Source organism: Saccostrea cucullata, unplaced genomic scaffold, assembly GCF_032062105.1.
Source record: "Saccostrea cucullata isolate Sc308-1 unplaced genomic scaffold, CSIRO_AGI_Scuc_v1 ctg1592, whole genome shotgun sequence".
NCBI lineage: Eukaryota > Metazoa > Mollusca > Bivalvia > Ostreida > Ostreidae > Saccostrea > Saccostrea cuccullata.
The window spans coordinates 14,328-30,613 of NW_026928923.1; the positions used below are offsets into that span (position 1 = coordinate 14,328).

General features: G+C 34.1%; 1 protein-coding gene across 1 annotated transcript; it reads left to right on the forward strand.

The window, feature by feature from the left end:
• The first annotated feature begins 655 nt into the window (after positions 1 to 655).
• On the forward strand, positions 656 to 11,032 carry LOC134279249 (regulator of nonsense transcripts 2-like). The gene is made up of 16 exons (XM_062761605.1): positions 656 to 709; positions 2,373 to 2,474; positions 2,666 to 2,725; positions 3,119 to 3,257; positions 4,819 to 4,958; positions 5,139 to 5,322; positions 5,825 to 5,917; positions 6,307 to 6,386; positions 6,696 to 6,779; positions 7,433 to 7,528; positions 7,848 to 7,929; positions 8,104 to 8,204; positions 8,604 to 8,666; positions 8,881 to 8,959; positions 10,354 to 10,465; positions 10,637 to 11,032. Exons 1-16 carry the CDS (start codon positions 656 to 658, stop codon positions 10,644 to 10,646), a joined length of 1,479 nt encoding a protein of 492 aa, XP_062617589.1. The 3' UTR covers positions 10,647 to 11,032.
• Positions 11,033 to 16,286: the final 5,254 nt, after the last annotated feature.

Below are 16,286 nucleotides of genomic sequence, written 5' to 3' on the forward strand. Positions count from 1 at the left end.
GTCCCACCTGTCTGTGGGATGCGATAGTAAAGTGTCTGCCGTCCGTTCGTCTGTCTAGCTGTCTGTCTGTCTATAAACAATTTGTCAAAATACTACTCTTCATACCGTTTTGGTCTGATTTCAATATAACTTGGCACACAAGTACACATCTCTAAGATACATAGTATAGTGCATCGGTTTTTGAATGCTTTTAAATGCGACGTCTTCAACAGTTTTTGTCTGAACTCAATATTGCTTGGCACATAAGTAGCCTTCACTAAGATACAAAATATCGTGCATCCGTTTTTGATTTCGATGAACGGTGTTGCCATGGTTACTAAAAATAGAAATTTCTGTATATAATTCCTTAAAAATGCTACTCCTCTTACAGTTTTAGTTTGATTTCAATATAACTGGACACACAAGTATACTTCAATGTGATACATAATTAAGTGCATCTTTTTTGATTTCGATGAACGGTGTTGTCATCATGATTACAAAAAATAGAAATGTATGTGAAATTCCTTTAAAACACTACTCCTTCTACAGTTTTGGTCAGATGGCAATGGCTAGTATTCTGTTCCTTTGTTATAAGTACAAACAAGTAGTCTTTAGTCTCGACATTGTGTTGAACCCAATGAATCATTTTGCCTCGATTATAGTCAGAAAAAAACTCATGGCTGAACATATCCAGTCATTTGGACGAGTCAAGATTAGTGACAGTGAAACTGTAAATCCGCTACCATTTTTCTACTAGTGAAACATTGCTGATATAATGCAGGGTGGTACATGACCTTGACTCGAGTTCAAAGTCCCCAAGGATAAGATGTTTTTGGTTGGATGCATGGACAGAAAGAATATCTAAATAAAATGTTTGAAATTTTCCAGACGGTAACACATGGATAATATTTTTATAACGAGAGCTAGTCATTGCTTAGATCAAGGTCATTTGGAGAGTTCAAGGTCACTTGGAAAGTTCAAGGTCACATATATTCCTTTACAGTCTTTTTCCTAGCTAAACATTGCAAGTTGCTTCTCTTAAAAGGTTTAAATTTTCACTTGTAGAACTTTAGAATGTGGCTTGACCTAGACTCAAGGTTACGTCTTCTTATCCGTAGCTCCAACGGAAGACCTATTCGTTGCTTTGCAACGAGCTCGGCTCTAGTTTGTTTTCCATTACTTTGATTTCACACTCGTACTACCTTAATCAAAAACTAGGTAAAAAAATAAAACAAAATGTACTCATTTGATGTATTTTCAAATTGAAAAAAAGTTTATGCATAGTATATTCTTTATAGTTTTTTTTTTTGGGGGGGGGGGGTGTTTTATTGAAATAGCATAAAATGTAACTTAATGATTAAAACAATACATACTGTATGGAAATTTTATGTGGTCATAGAATAAAATTAAAGCCAGTTAGACATTGTGATCTATTTTCGTGCGTTTGGTGTTTTAGTCTGACCCGACCTAATTTCACGTTATGACATACGATCAGGAATGCCATTGGCCTATTTCTATTGTTTTAATATACATGCTCCTGGTATAGCATGAAGGTGTTTAAAATGGCATGAAACTTGTTAAAAAATAATAAAAAGCAACACTGTATAAATTGAAAACATGGATGTCCATTTATTTGTAATACGTATCTTGAACTTAACATTCATCGTCGATCGTGTAGATTCCATCACAGGGACTTGCTCCCGGCGTGTAATAATTATTAATAAAAAAAAATCATATACCGTAATAATAAAACTAGTTTTATTATTACGGTATATGATTTTTAAATAAATAATTATTACACGCCAGGAGCAAGTCCCTGTGATTCCATGAGATTTTGAGAACCACAGTACACATGTTATACACCCTGTAGAAATGTTTTATATATTTACTTTCATAAGTTAATAATTTTATTTAAAAGTATTTTTATTAATTTTTAATTTTATTTTAAAGTAAGATATTTAAAATTGCGACAGTGAATGAAAAGCTTCCTGACTCTCTCTCTCTTCTCTCTATCTGCTTCTGAAAGCTGTCGAAGTATTTTTTTTTACTAGATTGAAAAGGCCTGGGGAAGTTACAAAAATTATTTCAGCAGTTACTACAATAAAGGAGGTTTTTTTAAATATATTTTTATAAATATCGTGAAATACCGGTATCTGATTTTCATATCGCGATATATTGTCATGGTGGATAATACCGCAATATACCGATATACCGGTAATATTGCACAGCCCTAGATTGCTGTATAGATTTCTGTATTGTATGATTACAGATTGCATTCTACGCCACTAAGTATAGAACTCCTGTGTAGATTTCTTTATTGTATGATTACAGATTGCGTTCTACGCCACTAAGTGTATGATTGCTGTATAGATTTCTGTATTGTATGATTACAGATTGCGTTCTACGCCACTAAGTGTATGATTGCCGTGTGGAATGTACGCTATAACTCTATTCACTGTGCTGCCAATCTATTGGCTGGTCTGGCTCCCTATCACGTAAGTATGACGGACAACTGAATTTCATGACTTCTACAATTATGAACAAAATATTTCAAGTCAATAAAACTGTTTCACTTTGTGTTCCTTATACTTAGGTAGCATTAAGAGTAACTATAAAGAGTCACCAGTTTTTAACACTATGCTTGTGTGATGCTGTGATTATGATCTTTTTACTGCTTTACTGACAGGAACACATAGCCATTCAGGTGGTAGATGGAGTTTTGGAAGACATTAGACTAGGAATGGAGGTCAGTACTATATATAATTACTATCTCCTGTGTATCATGTGGTATTTGCAAAGATCCATCATACCGTCACTGTTACAGAAGTAACTGTTGAGGAATATTTACCTTACAGTGCTTGACAGGAAACTAAGCTACATGAAAATTGATTTTACTTAATCAAAAAATTATGTTAATTTTTGATATCACACCATTTTCGCATTTTTTAAAAAAAGTATATAAAGCTTAAACGTCAAAAAAAAAATTCAGAGCAGAATGATTTGCATCATAATTTTTTAGCAAAGGAAAGTGCATCTTTTTTACAATGATACAGATACATGTAATGCATATTTCAAATTATATGCTGTATAAATGAAAGAAAATTTGTCAATGAGTGTAAACTATTAATACGCTTTTCAGATAAACCACCCTAAGTATAACCAGAGGCGAGTGAGCTGTGTTAAGTACCTGGGAGAGCTGTACAATTATCGTATGGTGGAGTCCGCCGTCATCTTCAAAACTCTCTACTCCTTCATCACTTTCGGAGTCGTCATGGATGGTAAGACAGAACTGAAAATTGATGGATCTTAAGACAATGAAGACTTTTGATTGTGCAGATATGAGGTGGAAGAGAAAATGGCCAATCTGATACATTAAAATGAATCTATTTTCACACATCACAAGTTGAATGAGCATATATTTCCTTGTTTATAATTCAAACTTTAGTTTTAAACTTTAGTTTAATTTCAGCAAATCCATTTTTAGGTCACCTGAGTCACTCAGGTGACCTATTGCTATCTGTTTTCGTCCGTCGTCGTCCGTCGTACGTCGTTCGTCGTCAATCGGTCGTAAACTTTTGAACATTTTCAGCTTCTTCTCTGCAACCACTGAACCAATTTCAACCAAATTTGGCACAAAGCATTTATGGGTAAAGGGGAACAAAAATTGTGAATTTCATGATCCCTGCCCCCCTAGGGCCTGGGGGGTGGGGCCAAAACCACTAAAATTAATACAATCTTTAAAAATCTTCTTCTTTACACCTGGACATCAAGCAGTCAAACTGTATGCATGATTGTAATCAGCATTGAGTCCTTTACCAAAATTGTGAAATTCATGGCCCTGGGGTCAGGGGTACTTGTGCTAGGGCGGGGCTAAATAAGTATATAGTGAAAATGCATTATTTCTTTAAAAATCTTCTTCTCTGCTCCTGGGTATTAAATAAACTAACTAAGTACATAGTTATGATGAGCAAGAGTGCCTCTACCAAAATTGTGAATTTTATGGCCCCAGGGTCAGGGGTTCTGGTGTTAGGGCGGGGCTCTATTGATTATATAGTGAAAATACATTATTTCTTTGAAAATCCATTTCTCTGCTTCTGGGTATTAAATAAACTAAGTACATAGTTATGATATGCAAGAGTGCCTCTACCAAAATTGTGAATTTTATGGCCCCAGGGTCAGGGATTCTGGTGTTGGGGGGGGGGGGGCTGTATTGATTATACATGTATAGTGAAAAAACATTAAATCTTTGAATATTTTGTTCTTTGTTCCTAGGTTTTAAGCAAATGAACTACCTATATAGTTATGAGCAAGGGACCTAATCTTCAAGAATTGTAAATTTCAAGGCCCCAGGGTCAGTTGTACCATAGAGGGGGGGGGGCTGTACTTATATACTGAAAATGAATGAATTGTTTGAAATGTGCTCCTTGGTATTAATCAAATTTTATTGAAAAGCAAGGATGCCTTTCCAAAAATTGTGCAATGTGTGGATCAAAGCCTAAGAGTCAAGGATTCCTGTGTGGTATCGGCACTACTGATTATTGCTGAATATTACTGATTTGTTGAAATGCATTTTTTGTTCCCCTACCCTGCCTATGGGTATTAAGTAACCATACTAAGGAACTGCTAAGTGTATAGTTATGATTACCAAATTGTAAATGCTATAGCATCTGGCTTAAAACAAATTCAATCACTGGAAAGTTGTTGAATAATGCTCAGGTGACCTATAAGGCCCATGGGCCTCTTGTTACTCATTACAACAATATGAAGTACAGAACTATATTTTTTGTATGTCTTTAATATAAGTGATGCAAATATATGAACTGCTCACCCTTTCTATAGAGGCTAACCCGTCCCCGTTAGATCCACCAGAGCACTTGTTCAGGATCCGACTGGTGTGTGTGCTGCTGGAGACCTGTGGTACATACTTTGACAAGGGATCCAGCAAGAAGAAACTGGATTGTTTCCTGGCATACTTCCAGGTAAGAAAAGGGATTGTTTACTTGCTTCTTTCAAGTAGCTCCTCATGGCTCTTTAAAACTTTCTATCATTCAATATCAATTGTTATTAGATCTGTAAAGAATTACTAAAATGAAAAGATTATTCAAGCTTTTATGTTTGTACTCAAATCCACAAAAAATGAGACGGTAATATTTTTCTAGCGTTACTACTGGTTCAAGAGAAGCAGTGGGATCTTCACGGAGACTCGACCGTTCCCGGTAGACGTAGAGAACCTGATGATCGACACAATGGAGTGTGTACGACCCAAACTGAAACTCCATCAGAACTACGAGGAGGCGGGTAAAGCCGTGGAGGAGTTAGAGAATGAGTACAAACAGAAAGTAGGTCAGTGTCACACAGAACGAGTACAAACAGAAAGTAGGTCAGTGTCACACAGAATGAGTACAAACAGAGAGTAGGTCAGTGTCACACAGAACGAGTACAAACAGAAAGTAGGTCAGTGTCACACAGAATGAGTACAAACAGAAAGTAGGTCAGTGTCACACAGAATGAGTACAAACAGAAAGTAGGTCAGTGTCACACAGAACGAGTACAAACAAAGAGTAGGTCAGTGTCGCACAGAACAAGTAAACAAAAAGTAGGTCATGTATTAAGTCACTGTGGAAAAATAGAGAAGTATTAATTAAAATTGAAAATAAGAAACCTGAATTGATATGCTTTAAATTGTTCCTTTTTTCTAAAAGATATATTCAAAGAAAAATTTTTTTTACCAATTTGAAATGTCCACCTTTAAGTTGATAAAATTCAGAATAGAAATGGACACCTGACATGTTATTTGTGTTTGTAAGTTTAACAGACCTTGACAGCTAACATTGTATTATTTCAGCCTCCGTGTTGACGATTATAGAAACAGATCAGGAGGGAAGTGCCAGCGAGACAGAGGAGGGGCTGGGGACGATACAGGAGACAGAGGAGTATGGTAAGGGGAGGGGGTGTAAAGTCCTCTTAAAATCTGTCAGGTGGTCTTGTAAAACCTACATCAAGGCTGGGGTCAGTGCATCAATTCAGCTTTGATACTGTACCTGTACAATATGTGGATTGTTACTGGAAATAACGACACATCCAAATCCTGTACAGTTCTGTTTTGATTTTCAGAAGTTACAAACATCATTATGTTTTTGCACGACTTTATAAATCTAAGTATAATCTGTTAACAATAACACCATCATTTTAAAACACAAACAATAAAACGTTTTTGCGACCCATATTACTAATAATACAAAGTATTTCTTGACTTCCATCTTTTAGTCCTTGACTCCTCTCACAGTCAAACACGTTAATGAAAAACTTGAATTTTTTTTTTTGAAGGTGAGGATCTAAGTTTAAGTGGGGTGGATGAGAGTGAAACCAGTCAGGAGGATATCAGCCAGAGGAGTATCAATGAGGAGGTGAGAAACTCCCAGGCTGTTATAGCAATGGTATAATGTGTTGGTCACAGAACTGCTGTTGAAAAAAAAGGAATGGTTCCTCTTATGTTAATGTAATCTGGCACAAAAATTGCCAAAGGATTCAAAATGTTTAAAGTAACTTACAGGATCTCGGTGTGGGATTAAGTGTGATAAACATGATAAAAGATCATCTTTGGAATGTACAAACTGAATAGATTTTATTCTTTATCTCTATGAAGTAGATTTTGAAGACATAATGAGTGGTAAAATTGTTAACATATTACTGCAAACATGTAATGGTTTTGCCAGGGAGAAGAGGAGGGAGGAATCAGTTATAATGAGGAAGACGACGATGTCATGGAGAGTGCGGGGGAAAACGAAGAGGACGACCAGGTGAGAAAGCAAAAGTGAAAGTACAAAGTGAAAGAGTAAAAAGAAAGTACAAATGGGAAGTACAAAATACCTGAAATTATTGTATTAAATGAATGAGAAGCCAGATTTGACATTTATGCGAGGAGAATTAATATGTTGACGGTGCTACCATTGGTTTGAGTGCTAGACACCTCTACTCTTTTAATATGTAGATCCACCTCTTCATTTCTTGACATCATTTGAAAGTTGTATTTACATAAAAAAAAGTCTGTAATGTGCAAAATTTTAGCAAAGAACATTTAATGTACTGTTGATGTGCAATATCCATAAATGAATAAGGGAAAAGTTATTTTTTCAAATTGGTACTTTTTTGTTACCATGAAATGTGTTTGTGTTGCTTTGGGATCTAGAGGTTACTGAAAAAAATGATATGGATGGATATGCAACATACCCAACTTTCCCTTTGTCCAGGTGGCTTTAGAGTATTACATTGATTTGTTTATAATTTTAATTTCATTTGACCTCAGCCCTGCAGAAAATATGCATCACTCTGACAGTCCATTGTGACAGCTAGTCTTTCAAATTTCATCCTTCGGGAATTTTCACTCACAAAAGGCTGTATTTTCTGAACACGTGTTTGAATCACTATATGGACTTTATCATTTCTTTTATAGATGACAATTATGAAAGGTGGCCCTAAGCACATCAAGTGTACGGAGGATGAGGATTTTATGACAGCTTTTGACAAAATGATGTCGGAGAACATTCAGGTTAGTGGTTTGAGGATTAAAGGAAGATGCTCCATAAGTTACCACACTGGCTAAAGAGACACAAAAGTCACACATTTCTCAATACATTTATTAAGTTATGATCTTGGCAAGATATTTCTTTTATTTGTTCTAAAATCTTAAAAGTTTTCACTATGTATTTAGTGGCATAGATAGCATATGTTAAGACTCTGTGATTTCAGACATTTAAATTGTGAGGCAGAATACAAATATCATTACTTTGCAAAAAAAATCTAAAGCTGTCAGTACTAAATATAATAAATAGATTTTGTAAGATATTGACTTGATTTTCCTTTTCTAGGCACGTACGAATGAGTCTCTGAAAGTTCCTCAGCTGGACATCGCAGTCCCAATGAACCTCAAAGACAAGAACAAGAAAATAGGTAGGAGTGTGAAAAGATCACTACAAAGTCAAAATAGAAAGTGGCAGGGCTGAGGAAGTTTTGATCAATTGTTATTTTCTTGTTCATTCAACTGGTTTAGTGAATTACGTATTGAAGCAGTGTTAATGAAATTCAAAATGCTGAACATATACATGACTGTAGACTTTATTTCAGTAAATGTGAATTTGTATCCAATGCAAGAGGAGGAGGTGCCAAAAGAAGAAGACAGGTCAATAGAATTTGTGTTGATGACACGGCGGGGGAACAAGCAACAGGTAGTTATATCTATAGCAGGGGGACACTTCTCTATCATGCTGAAATGTAAGGAAGATTTTTGAAAATTAAATTTTGGTTCAGAACTCAATGTACATCTTATAAGAGAATCCTCATTAATCAGTATTTCTCTGTACATAAAATGTAATACAATTTTATTTCGTGACCAACTCCAATTGTTTTCGCTGAAACTGAAAGTTGGGAATTGTATTTATAAGATTCTTTCAAATGTGAAAGGAACATCTGAGGTTACTGTGGGCATAAAGTTCTAATGCTTACAGTTTGTAATGATTTTAATTCTGTTTAAAATGTAAAGTGTTTATTGTAAAATATACAATATATATATACTAGATATCATAATACTGTTAATTGAATTTTCATGCCTTCTTTCTTTTCTTTAGTTCACTAATCTGAATGTTCCCATTTCTGAAGAGTTTGCCACAAAGTACAGAGAAAGAGAACAGGTCATTTTTTACTCTCAAATTAAGTTTCTTTCATAACAATTCTAAAATCATCTGTTAAAGAAAAGAAGTATATTATGCAGATATTGTTGGTTTACTGACAAGCAGAATTAATATGACATTTTAAAAGTGGATAAGTCTTTTATGAAGAGATTATGGATGTGTTGATCAAATTAAATGACATTTTACAAATTGAGGATGAACGTTGTATTGACAGGCGGAGAAAGCAGAGAAGGAGAAGATGAAGCAAGTCGTGTTAGGAATCCACGAGAGACAGGAGGAAGAAGACTACCAAGGTAACTGTATAGTATATGTCAGGTGTTACTAATCCTATTTGTATGTCACGTGTTACTTGTATATGTCACATGTCACTTATTATATGTCACATGTTACTTATTACTGTCACAGTATTAAATATGTCATGTGAACGCAGTGTTTTCCCCAGGCCATTTTTGCATGGCGGTACCGCCATGCATTCACTATCTCCCACCATGCATCACATGTTGCCGCCATGCTTCCCGCTATGCATGAATTATTACCCAGTGAATGTTATCAGTTACAAATCTTTCAATAAAACAATTCAAATCACTAGAATCCTAGCATGTACTGTGCACCTGTTGTCAATTCGATGCGAATCACGGCACGGGGTATGATATATATGCAATAGGCCTAGCTGTCAATGTTTGTTTAATTGCAATTTACTGGTATGTTACTAAGTATCAAGCTTTTAATAATTAATTCATAACCATAAAAAAAGTAATAAATTGCTGTCAGATAGTATACACGGTAAAAGCAATACACTTGTTAATGCACATGTGGGTTTTTCCAACATTCACAGGTCGTTCTATAAATAGCATTGATGCTCCGACATAAAAAAATGTTTCATTAGTTAAACTCATAATATTTAAGACATTCTTTGCATGAAAGTGCTGAAAATAAACATGTCTAATTAACATTATGAATGTTTATTTACTTTATAAACTATGGGGAGGTTCAAACACTGTATGTGCATTAATACACAGTGACCTTCACCTATATTCAAAAGCGGGAAAAATCAAACATCAGATGAGTGCAAGTAAGTTGTCACAAAATTTACATGTAAGCATTAGTGCTACATATTAATGAACATCTTTTTTGTTTCAAGTAGACTGCAAAAGTAGGGACATAAATTAATAATAAAAATAAAAAGGTGGAGGTCACTATAGGGGTCTATTTGTAGAAAGCAAAATTAACACAAAACACAAAACAATAAAAAGACAGTGGACTTAGAGAAAATTTTAATAAAGCAAAATTTTTTTGATTAGTTCTAATTTTTTTTTTCAATTCAATTTTTGAATATTTTTTAAGTAAAATTGACTATTTGTTCAAAATGTATTTATTTGATTAATAAATTATTTAATTAAATAATTAATTTGTATTTTTTCATTTAAATACATATATACATTTAAATACATGTACAATTAACTTATCCGACACACACCGCGCGCCGTCAACTCAGGAAAGTTCCCCCCATGCATCAAAAATTTTCTGGGGAAAACACTGTGAACGTGTATTCAGGATCTATTTTCAGTTTCCAGACTAAAACAGCAGAATTTCAATAAAATTAGAACATGGAAATTCTCAAAACAATTTTTTTTTATCAGAGTGGTTGTTAAGAGAGTGTTTTGATTGACTGTTTCTTCTATTACAGAGATGATAGCATCCCTGAATCGTGTAATGCCGGTCAACACTAACCGAGAGAGGAGAGTGCGATACCAGCACCCCAAGGGGGCCCCAGACGCTGATCTGATCTTTGGATCCAAGTAAGGGGAGCTATGGACTCGACTGAAGAACAGCATGCATTCAGTCTAGTGAATATCACATTCAACAACCTTAATTCGTAAAAACTACTCTGTAAAAAGTGATTTTTATGTGAATCATTTAGTAATGGGTAAAAAATGGAAAAATATATTTATAATTTAACTTGATTGTAGGAAGAGATGATGAAAAATGAAAGTGAAAGAGAACCCTTTCCCAAAACAGGGTCATGACCTACCACTGGCATCGCGTCCAAAGTCCAACACGGATAAAAACAGGGGACTTAACTCTAGCATTGATCTGTTGACAACAATTACTGTACAATACAATGATTGATTATTACCGGCTGTGGAAATTACAGGGAGAGATAAATTATTATTTATTTGTTGTGGTGGGAATGTGTAGATTCACAATGTCTGACAAGTCTATTATAGATTGTTTTACTCATTATTATTATTATGTATACATATACACTGCTGCCTCTGCTGGTCTGAACTAGCTGCAGTTTCCTGTGACCAATCTTAATAACTTAGTCATCTCTCATGAGTATTTCACTGTAAAAGCAACAACAAAAAATCATTCAGAATGTAGAGCTGGAAAACATTTCAACTGAGAATTCAAAGGTTTGTCTGAAATTTTTTTTCTAAATTTGGATACCAAATCTTCCATTTTTTTAGATTTGTCTCAAATAAAATATGTATCTGCTTATTATATATAAGCCTATTACAAACCGAACTATTCCTCCGAGGATTTTGAACAGGTGATTATTATTGTAGTACTGTTAGATCTGGTGAGAGACTGCAGGTTGTATTTGCTTTTGTTGTTAGTTTTGTGATTGTGTGTAAGGTACAAGTTATTGTTTTGTTACTATCTCATTACATTTACATGCAATTGTATCCTGAAGTTCTGTTTCTATTTGGATAAGTAAAAAAAGTGTTTGTTGGTAAGTAAGGAAATGTACAAACTTCAGAAAACTCCTGGAATGTTCTTTACCAATTGATGAAAAATAAAAGAAATTATAAAGATACAAATTTTATTCTTGTTCATGGATATTTTAAAAATGTTATTTTTCAGAGACATTTTTGTGTATTCAACATTGCTACAGGATTTTATTTTTATTCCCCCCCCCCCCCCTTTAAAGAAGGCAGGGCATCTTGCTTGGTAATTCAAAATTTTAATACATCAGTTCATAATACGACGAAATTAAACTGACAAAATAAATGGTTGTTTGTAAAAAAAAAATCAACGCCCCATGCCAGGTTCGAGCCAACAAATTTTTGCTTCGAGCGCACTGAACAGGTAGGCCAACTTACTGAGCTATCGCCGCTACACGTATATAGATGATATTAAAAGGACAAAGAAGCACCACTGTTGCAACCACTATTGAAATAACAACCACTATTGAAATAATTATATCAATAGTGGTTGAGAGTGCATTTCAATAGCAAACCTAGATAGTAACCACTATTGAAATACAACCGCTATTGAAATACATGTAATTATATCAATAGTGGTTGAGAGCGCATTTTGATAACAAACATAGGTAATAACCACTATTGAAATATGACCGATATTGAAATAATTATTTCAGTAGTGGGTGAGAGTGTATTTTAATAACTTAGATAGTAACCACTATTGATATATGACTTCTATTGAAATAATTATTTCAATAGTGGGTAAGATTCATTTTAATAACAAATATAGATAGTAACCACTATTGAAATAATGTTCACTTTTGAAATAAAGATTTCAATGTGGATTAAATTATTGATTTCAATAGTGCACTGAACAATGAATCCAATATATATTGAAATAATTATTTCAAAAGTTGATGACGTGGTGAAACTTTTCTTTCAATACCGGTAGTATTTCAATAGTGATTGAAACCTATGGTTACTATATTGAAATGCTCTCTCACCCACTATTGAAATATTTATGTCAATAGTGGTCGTATTTCAATAGTGGTTATTACCTATGTTTGTTATTAAAATGCACTCTCGACCACTATTGATATAATTATTTCAATAGTGGTCGTATTTCAATAGTGGTTACTAACTATGTTTGTTATTGAAATGCACTCTCAACCACTATTGATATAATTATTTCAATGGTGGTTGTATTTCAATAGTGGTAACTAACTATGTTTGCTATTGAAATACACTCTCAACCACTATTGATATAATTATTTCAATAGTGGTCGTTATTTCAATAGTGGTTGCAACACACCACATTCAAAGATTTGGATTTTTTGGAGAATAGTTCATTTATCATTTTTCATGGTCTCTGGGTCTTCTTTCCATTTTTTAAAAAAAGTGCATTCGTTTCCTTGAATTAAAATACATACAAATAACGTTTCAAAATCATGGAGAGAAAACCCAGAGATAGAAAATTTGTTGAAAAACGTGTTTAAAAATGTTTTTTTTTGTACCAAATGTACATGTCTGATCTGGCCAGTTTTCAAGTTATTTTTTAGCAAATCAAAGCTCAATTTCGAGAAAATATTTTCCTTTCCTTTTGCACAAGAACCCAATAAATTAAAAAAATGTTAAAATTTCATGTGACATGTCCATAAAATTTTCACATAAGGTCAGACGACACGTTCCTCAAAAATATATAATTTGTCCTAAGAATTTGTCATTGAAGTTTCCTTACAAAAATTAGGGTACCTTACCAGGCATTTGGCAAAGATACCATCATAAGGTTCATATTTCTTTCATAGCCCCTATGGGTAATCTTCAATTTGGCCTATAACACAGTTTTGGTGTACTTATATATTTAAAAACATTCTGAAAATAATGTAGAAATCAGAAGAAAATGACAAATATGAATATTTTTTTATATAACACTACGAGATACAAAACATAAATTTAAGGAACGTGTCGTCTGACCTTAATTTTCAGTTACGCCCAGATTTCTGCCGAATGCCAATCAAAGGCGCCCTCGTTCTTTATGTGGAAGCTTCCTCAGGTAATGTAAACAATTTTAAAAATCATGACTCCTGTGGGTACGTTGGAGTTACAATATGTATTACTAAGGGGTGGGGGGTCTGGTAAAGAACAGTATGGCAAAAGTTACTCAGGTGAACGATGTAGCCCGTGGGCCTCTTATTGAATATTTTCATTGTAAATTTTTTTGCACGCTTTTGTCTTTTTCTCGTCTGAAGGGAATGGTTAAATGTCTTTTTGCTTGCTGTCCATTATCCTGTATACGTGCATGTTTAACCGCACCGCTTTATCAGAGTAAGTTGTAGTGCAAATCTCCCTAAACTTTGTATTGGTTATGAAAAAGGGAGAAAAGTATTCTATAGCCTGCAGGGAGGAATTCAAAAACCATTTGGTTTATCAAAGTGTAAAAGGGAATACGTATTCATGTTATACTCTTTTGGAGTTCTATCTTTCAGATATATTGGGGAAAATCCATTTCTTTACAAGAAATTAAAAAAAGTATTCGTGTTTAAGAAATACAATATATTTTTAAAATCGTTTAACACTAAGACAATTTCAAGCAAATTTGGTAGAGAGCATCCTTGGGTGAAGGGACTTCAAGTTTGTACAAAAAGGCCATTCCTTGTTTTAGAGGGAAAAGGGGAATAAAAAATACTTAAAAGCGTCCTTATATTCCTCAGAACCACTATAAAAGATAAAATCCTCAGAACCACTATAAAAGATAAAATCCTCAGAACCACTATAAAAGATAAAATCCTCAGAACCACTGTAAAAGATAAAATCCTCAGAACCACTGTAAAAGATAAAATCCTCAGAACCACTGTAAAAGATAAAATCCTCAGAACCACTGTAAAAGATAAAATCCTCAGAACCACTGTAAAAGATAAAATCCTCAGAACCACTGTAAAAGATAAAATCCTCAGAACCACTATAAAAGATAAAATCCTCAGAACCACTATAAAAGATAAAATCCTCCGAACCACTGTAAAAGATAAAATCCTCAGAACCACTATAAAAGATAAAATCCTCAGAACCACTGTAAAAGATAAAATCCTCAGAACCACTATAAAAGATAAAATCCTCAGAACCACTATAAAAGATAAAATCCTCAGAACCACTGTAAAAGATAAAATCCTCAGAACCACTATAAAAGATAAAATCCTCAGAACCACTATAAAAGATAAAATCCTCAGAACCACTATAAAAGATAAAATCCTCAGAACCACTATAAAAGATAAAATCCTCAGAACCACTATAAAAGATAAAATCCTCCGAACCACTGTAAAAGATAAAATCCTCGGAACCACTATAAAAGATAAAATCCTCAGAACCACTGTAAAAGATAAAATCCTCAGAACCACTATAAAAGATAAAATCCTCAGAACCACTATAAAAGATAAAATCCTCAGAACCACTGTAAAAGATAAAATCCTCAGAACCACTATAAAAGATAAAATCCTCAGAACCACTATAAAAGATAAAATCCTCAGAACCACTGTAAAAGATAAAATCCTCAGAACCACTGTAAAAGATAAAATCCTCAGAACCACTGTAAAAGATAAAATCCTCAGAACCACTGTAAAAGATAAAATCCTCAGAACCACTGTAAAAAAATAAAACGCGCATGTGACACTTTCTACTGCAGTTTGGACTCCTGTTTGTTCAGATCCTACCCACAGGGAGAAGTTTGTGCCAGAGTAGGAGATCAAAATCGTACATGGCATCGTAAGATAAAAGAAAAATCTCAAGTGCAGTATAGATTGTATTGGTCAAATTACATACATGTACATATAAAATGCTAGTTGCACAGTTTAACAGTTGTTTGAATACACAACGGTCGGGCTGAGACAGCCCGTCCTTAGTCGTGAAAGCGAAACAGTCTTATTCTCACTGTACTATGTCCAAAATGCTTGTATCAGGGTTGATACACTACTAGGAATATGATAGGGTGTTAACCATGTTCGTTATGAGAGAGAGTATGTTCTAAGTGTCAAAAGTCGAAGTACAATCACTGATTATTACAATATTTTACCTGTTATGATTTACCAATATAGCTCAAAATAATGATGTCTTCATTGGTATATTTATTTTTATAAAGTGCATTCGAAGTATTCACATAAAGTTTAATTTTTTTTTAAATAAATATCGTGCACTTCGGATTTCTGTCAGACTTTGAAATTTGAAATTTTGATTTTATCCGTTTCATATACTTTTAGCTCACTTAAATTGTTAAATGAAGAGCCAAGTCCTTCTTACAAGGTGATCGAGATCATCAAGAAAAGACAAAATGGAGTTATAAAAAAAAGACCCTTCTTCTGAAGAGTCACTGAGCCAGGAAAGCTGAAACTTATGTGGAAGCATCCTTGAGTAGTGTATAGATTCTAAATTGTTCACATCACGACCCCAGGGGTAGGGCGGGGCCACGATTAATATATAGTGAATCCATGTTTTACAATGAAATAAATATACAAAATGTATAGGAAAAATCTTTTAAAATCATTTTCCCAAGAACCGCTGGGCCAGGAAAGCTGAAACTTACTGGAAGCATCCTAGAATAGTGTAAATTCTAAATTGTTCAAATCATGACCCCCGCCGGTGTAGGTAAACGACATTGCCAAGGTTACTCAGGTGAATGTTAAATTGTGGCTGATGGGCCTCTTGTTAAACGTTTAGGTCCGAATTCAGTCATCATATTTGAGATAATTTTCTTTTCAGAAAACATAGAGCACAAGCTTGCCTATCTGAGATTTTTACACATAAACTGCATCTGATACGAGTGTATAGAATATATAAATTTGGTAGATAGGCAAACTTTGCTCTATATGTTTTATGCTTTAAGGGACTCCGACCCTCAGCTAGGAAGGACAACTCTTTAATTTAT

Bases quoted from the DNA above. Each gene is read 5' to 3' on its own strand.
- LOC134279249 (XM_062761605.1), top strand. From the start codon at position 656: ATGGCTGAACATATCCAGTCATTTGGACGAGTCAAGATTAGTGACAGT. The intron at 3,258-4,818 runs GTAAGACAGAAC...CCCTTTCTATAG, and splicing joins TTTCGGAGTCGTCATGGATG to AGGCTAACCCGTCCCCGTTA. The intron at 6,780-7,432 runs GTGAGAAAGCAA...TTTCTTTTATAG, and splicing joins AAAACGAAGAGGACGACCAG to ATGACAATTATGAAAGGTGG.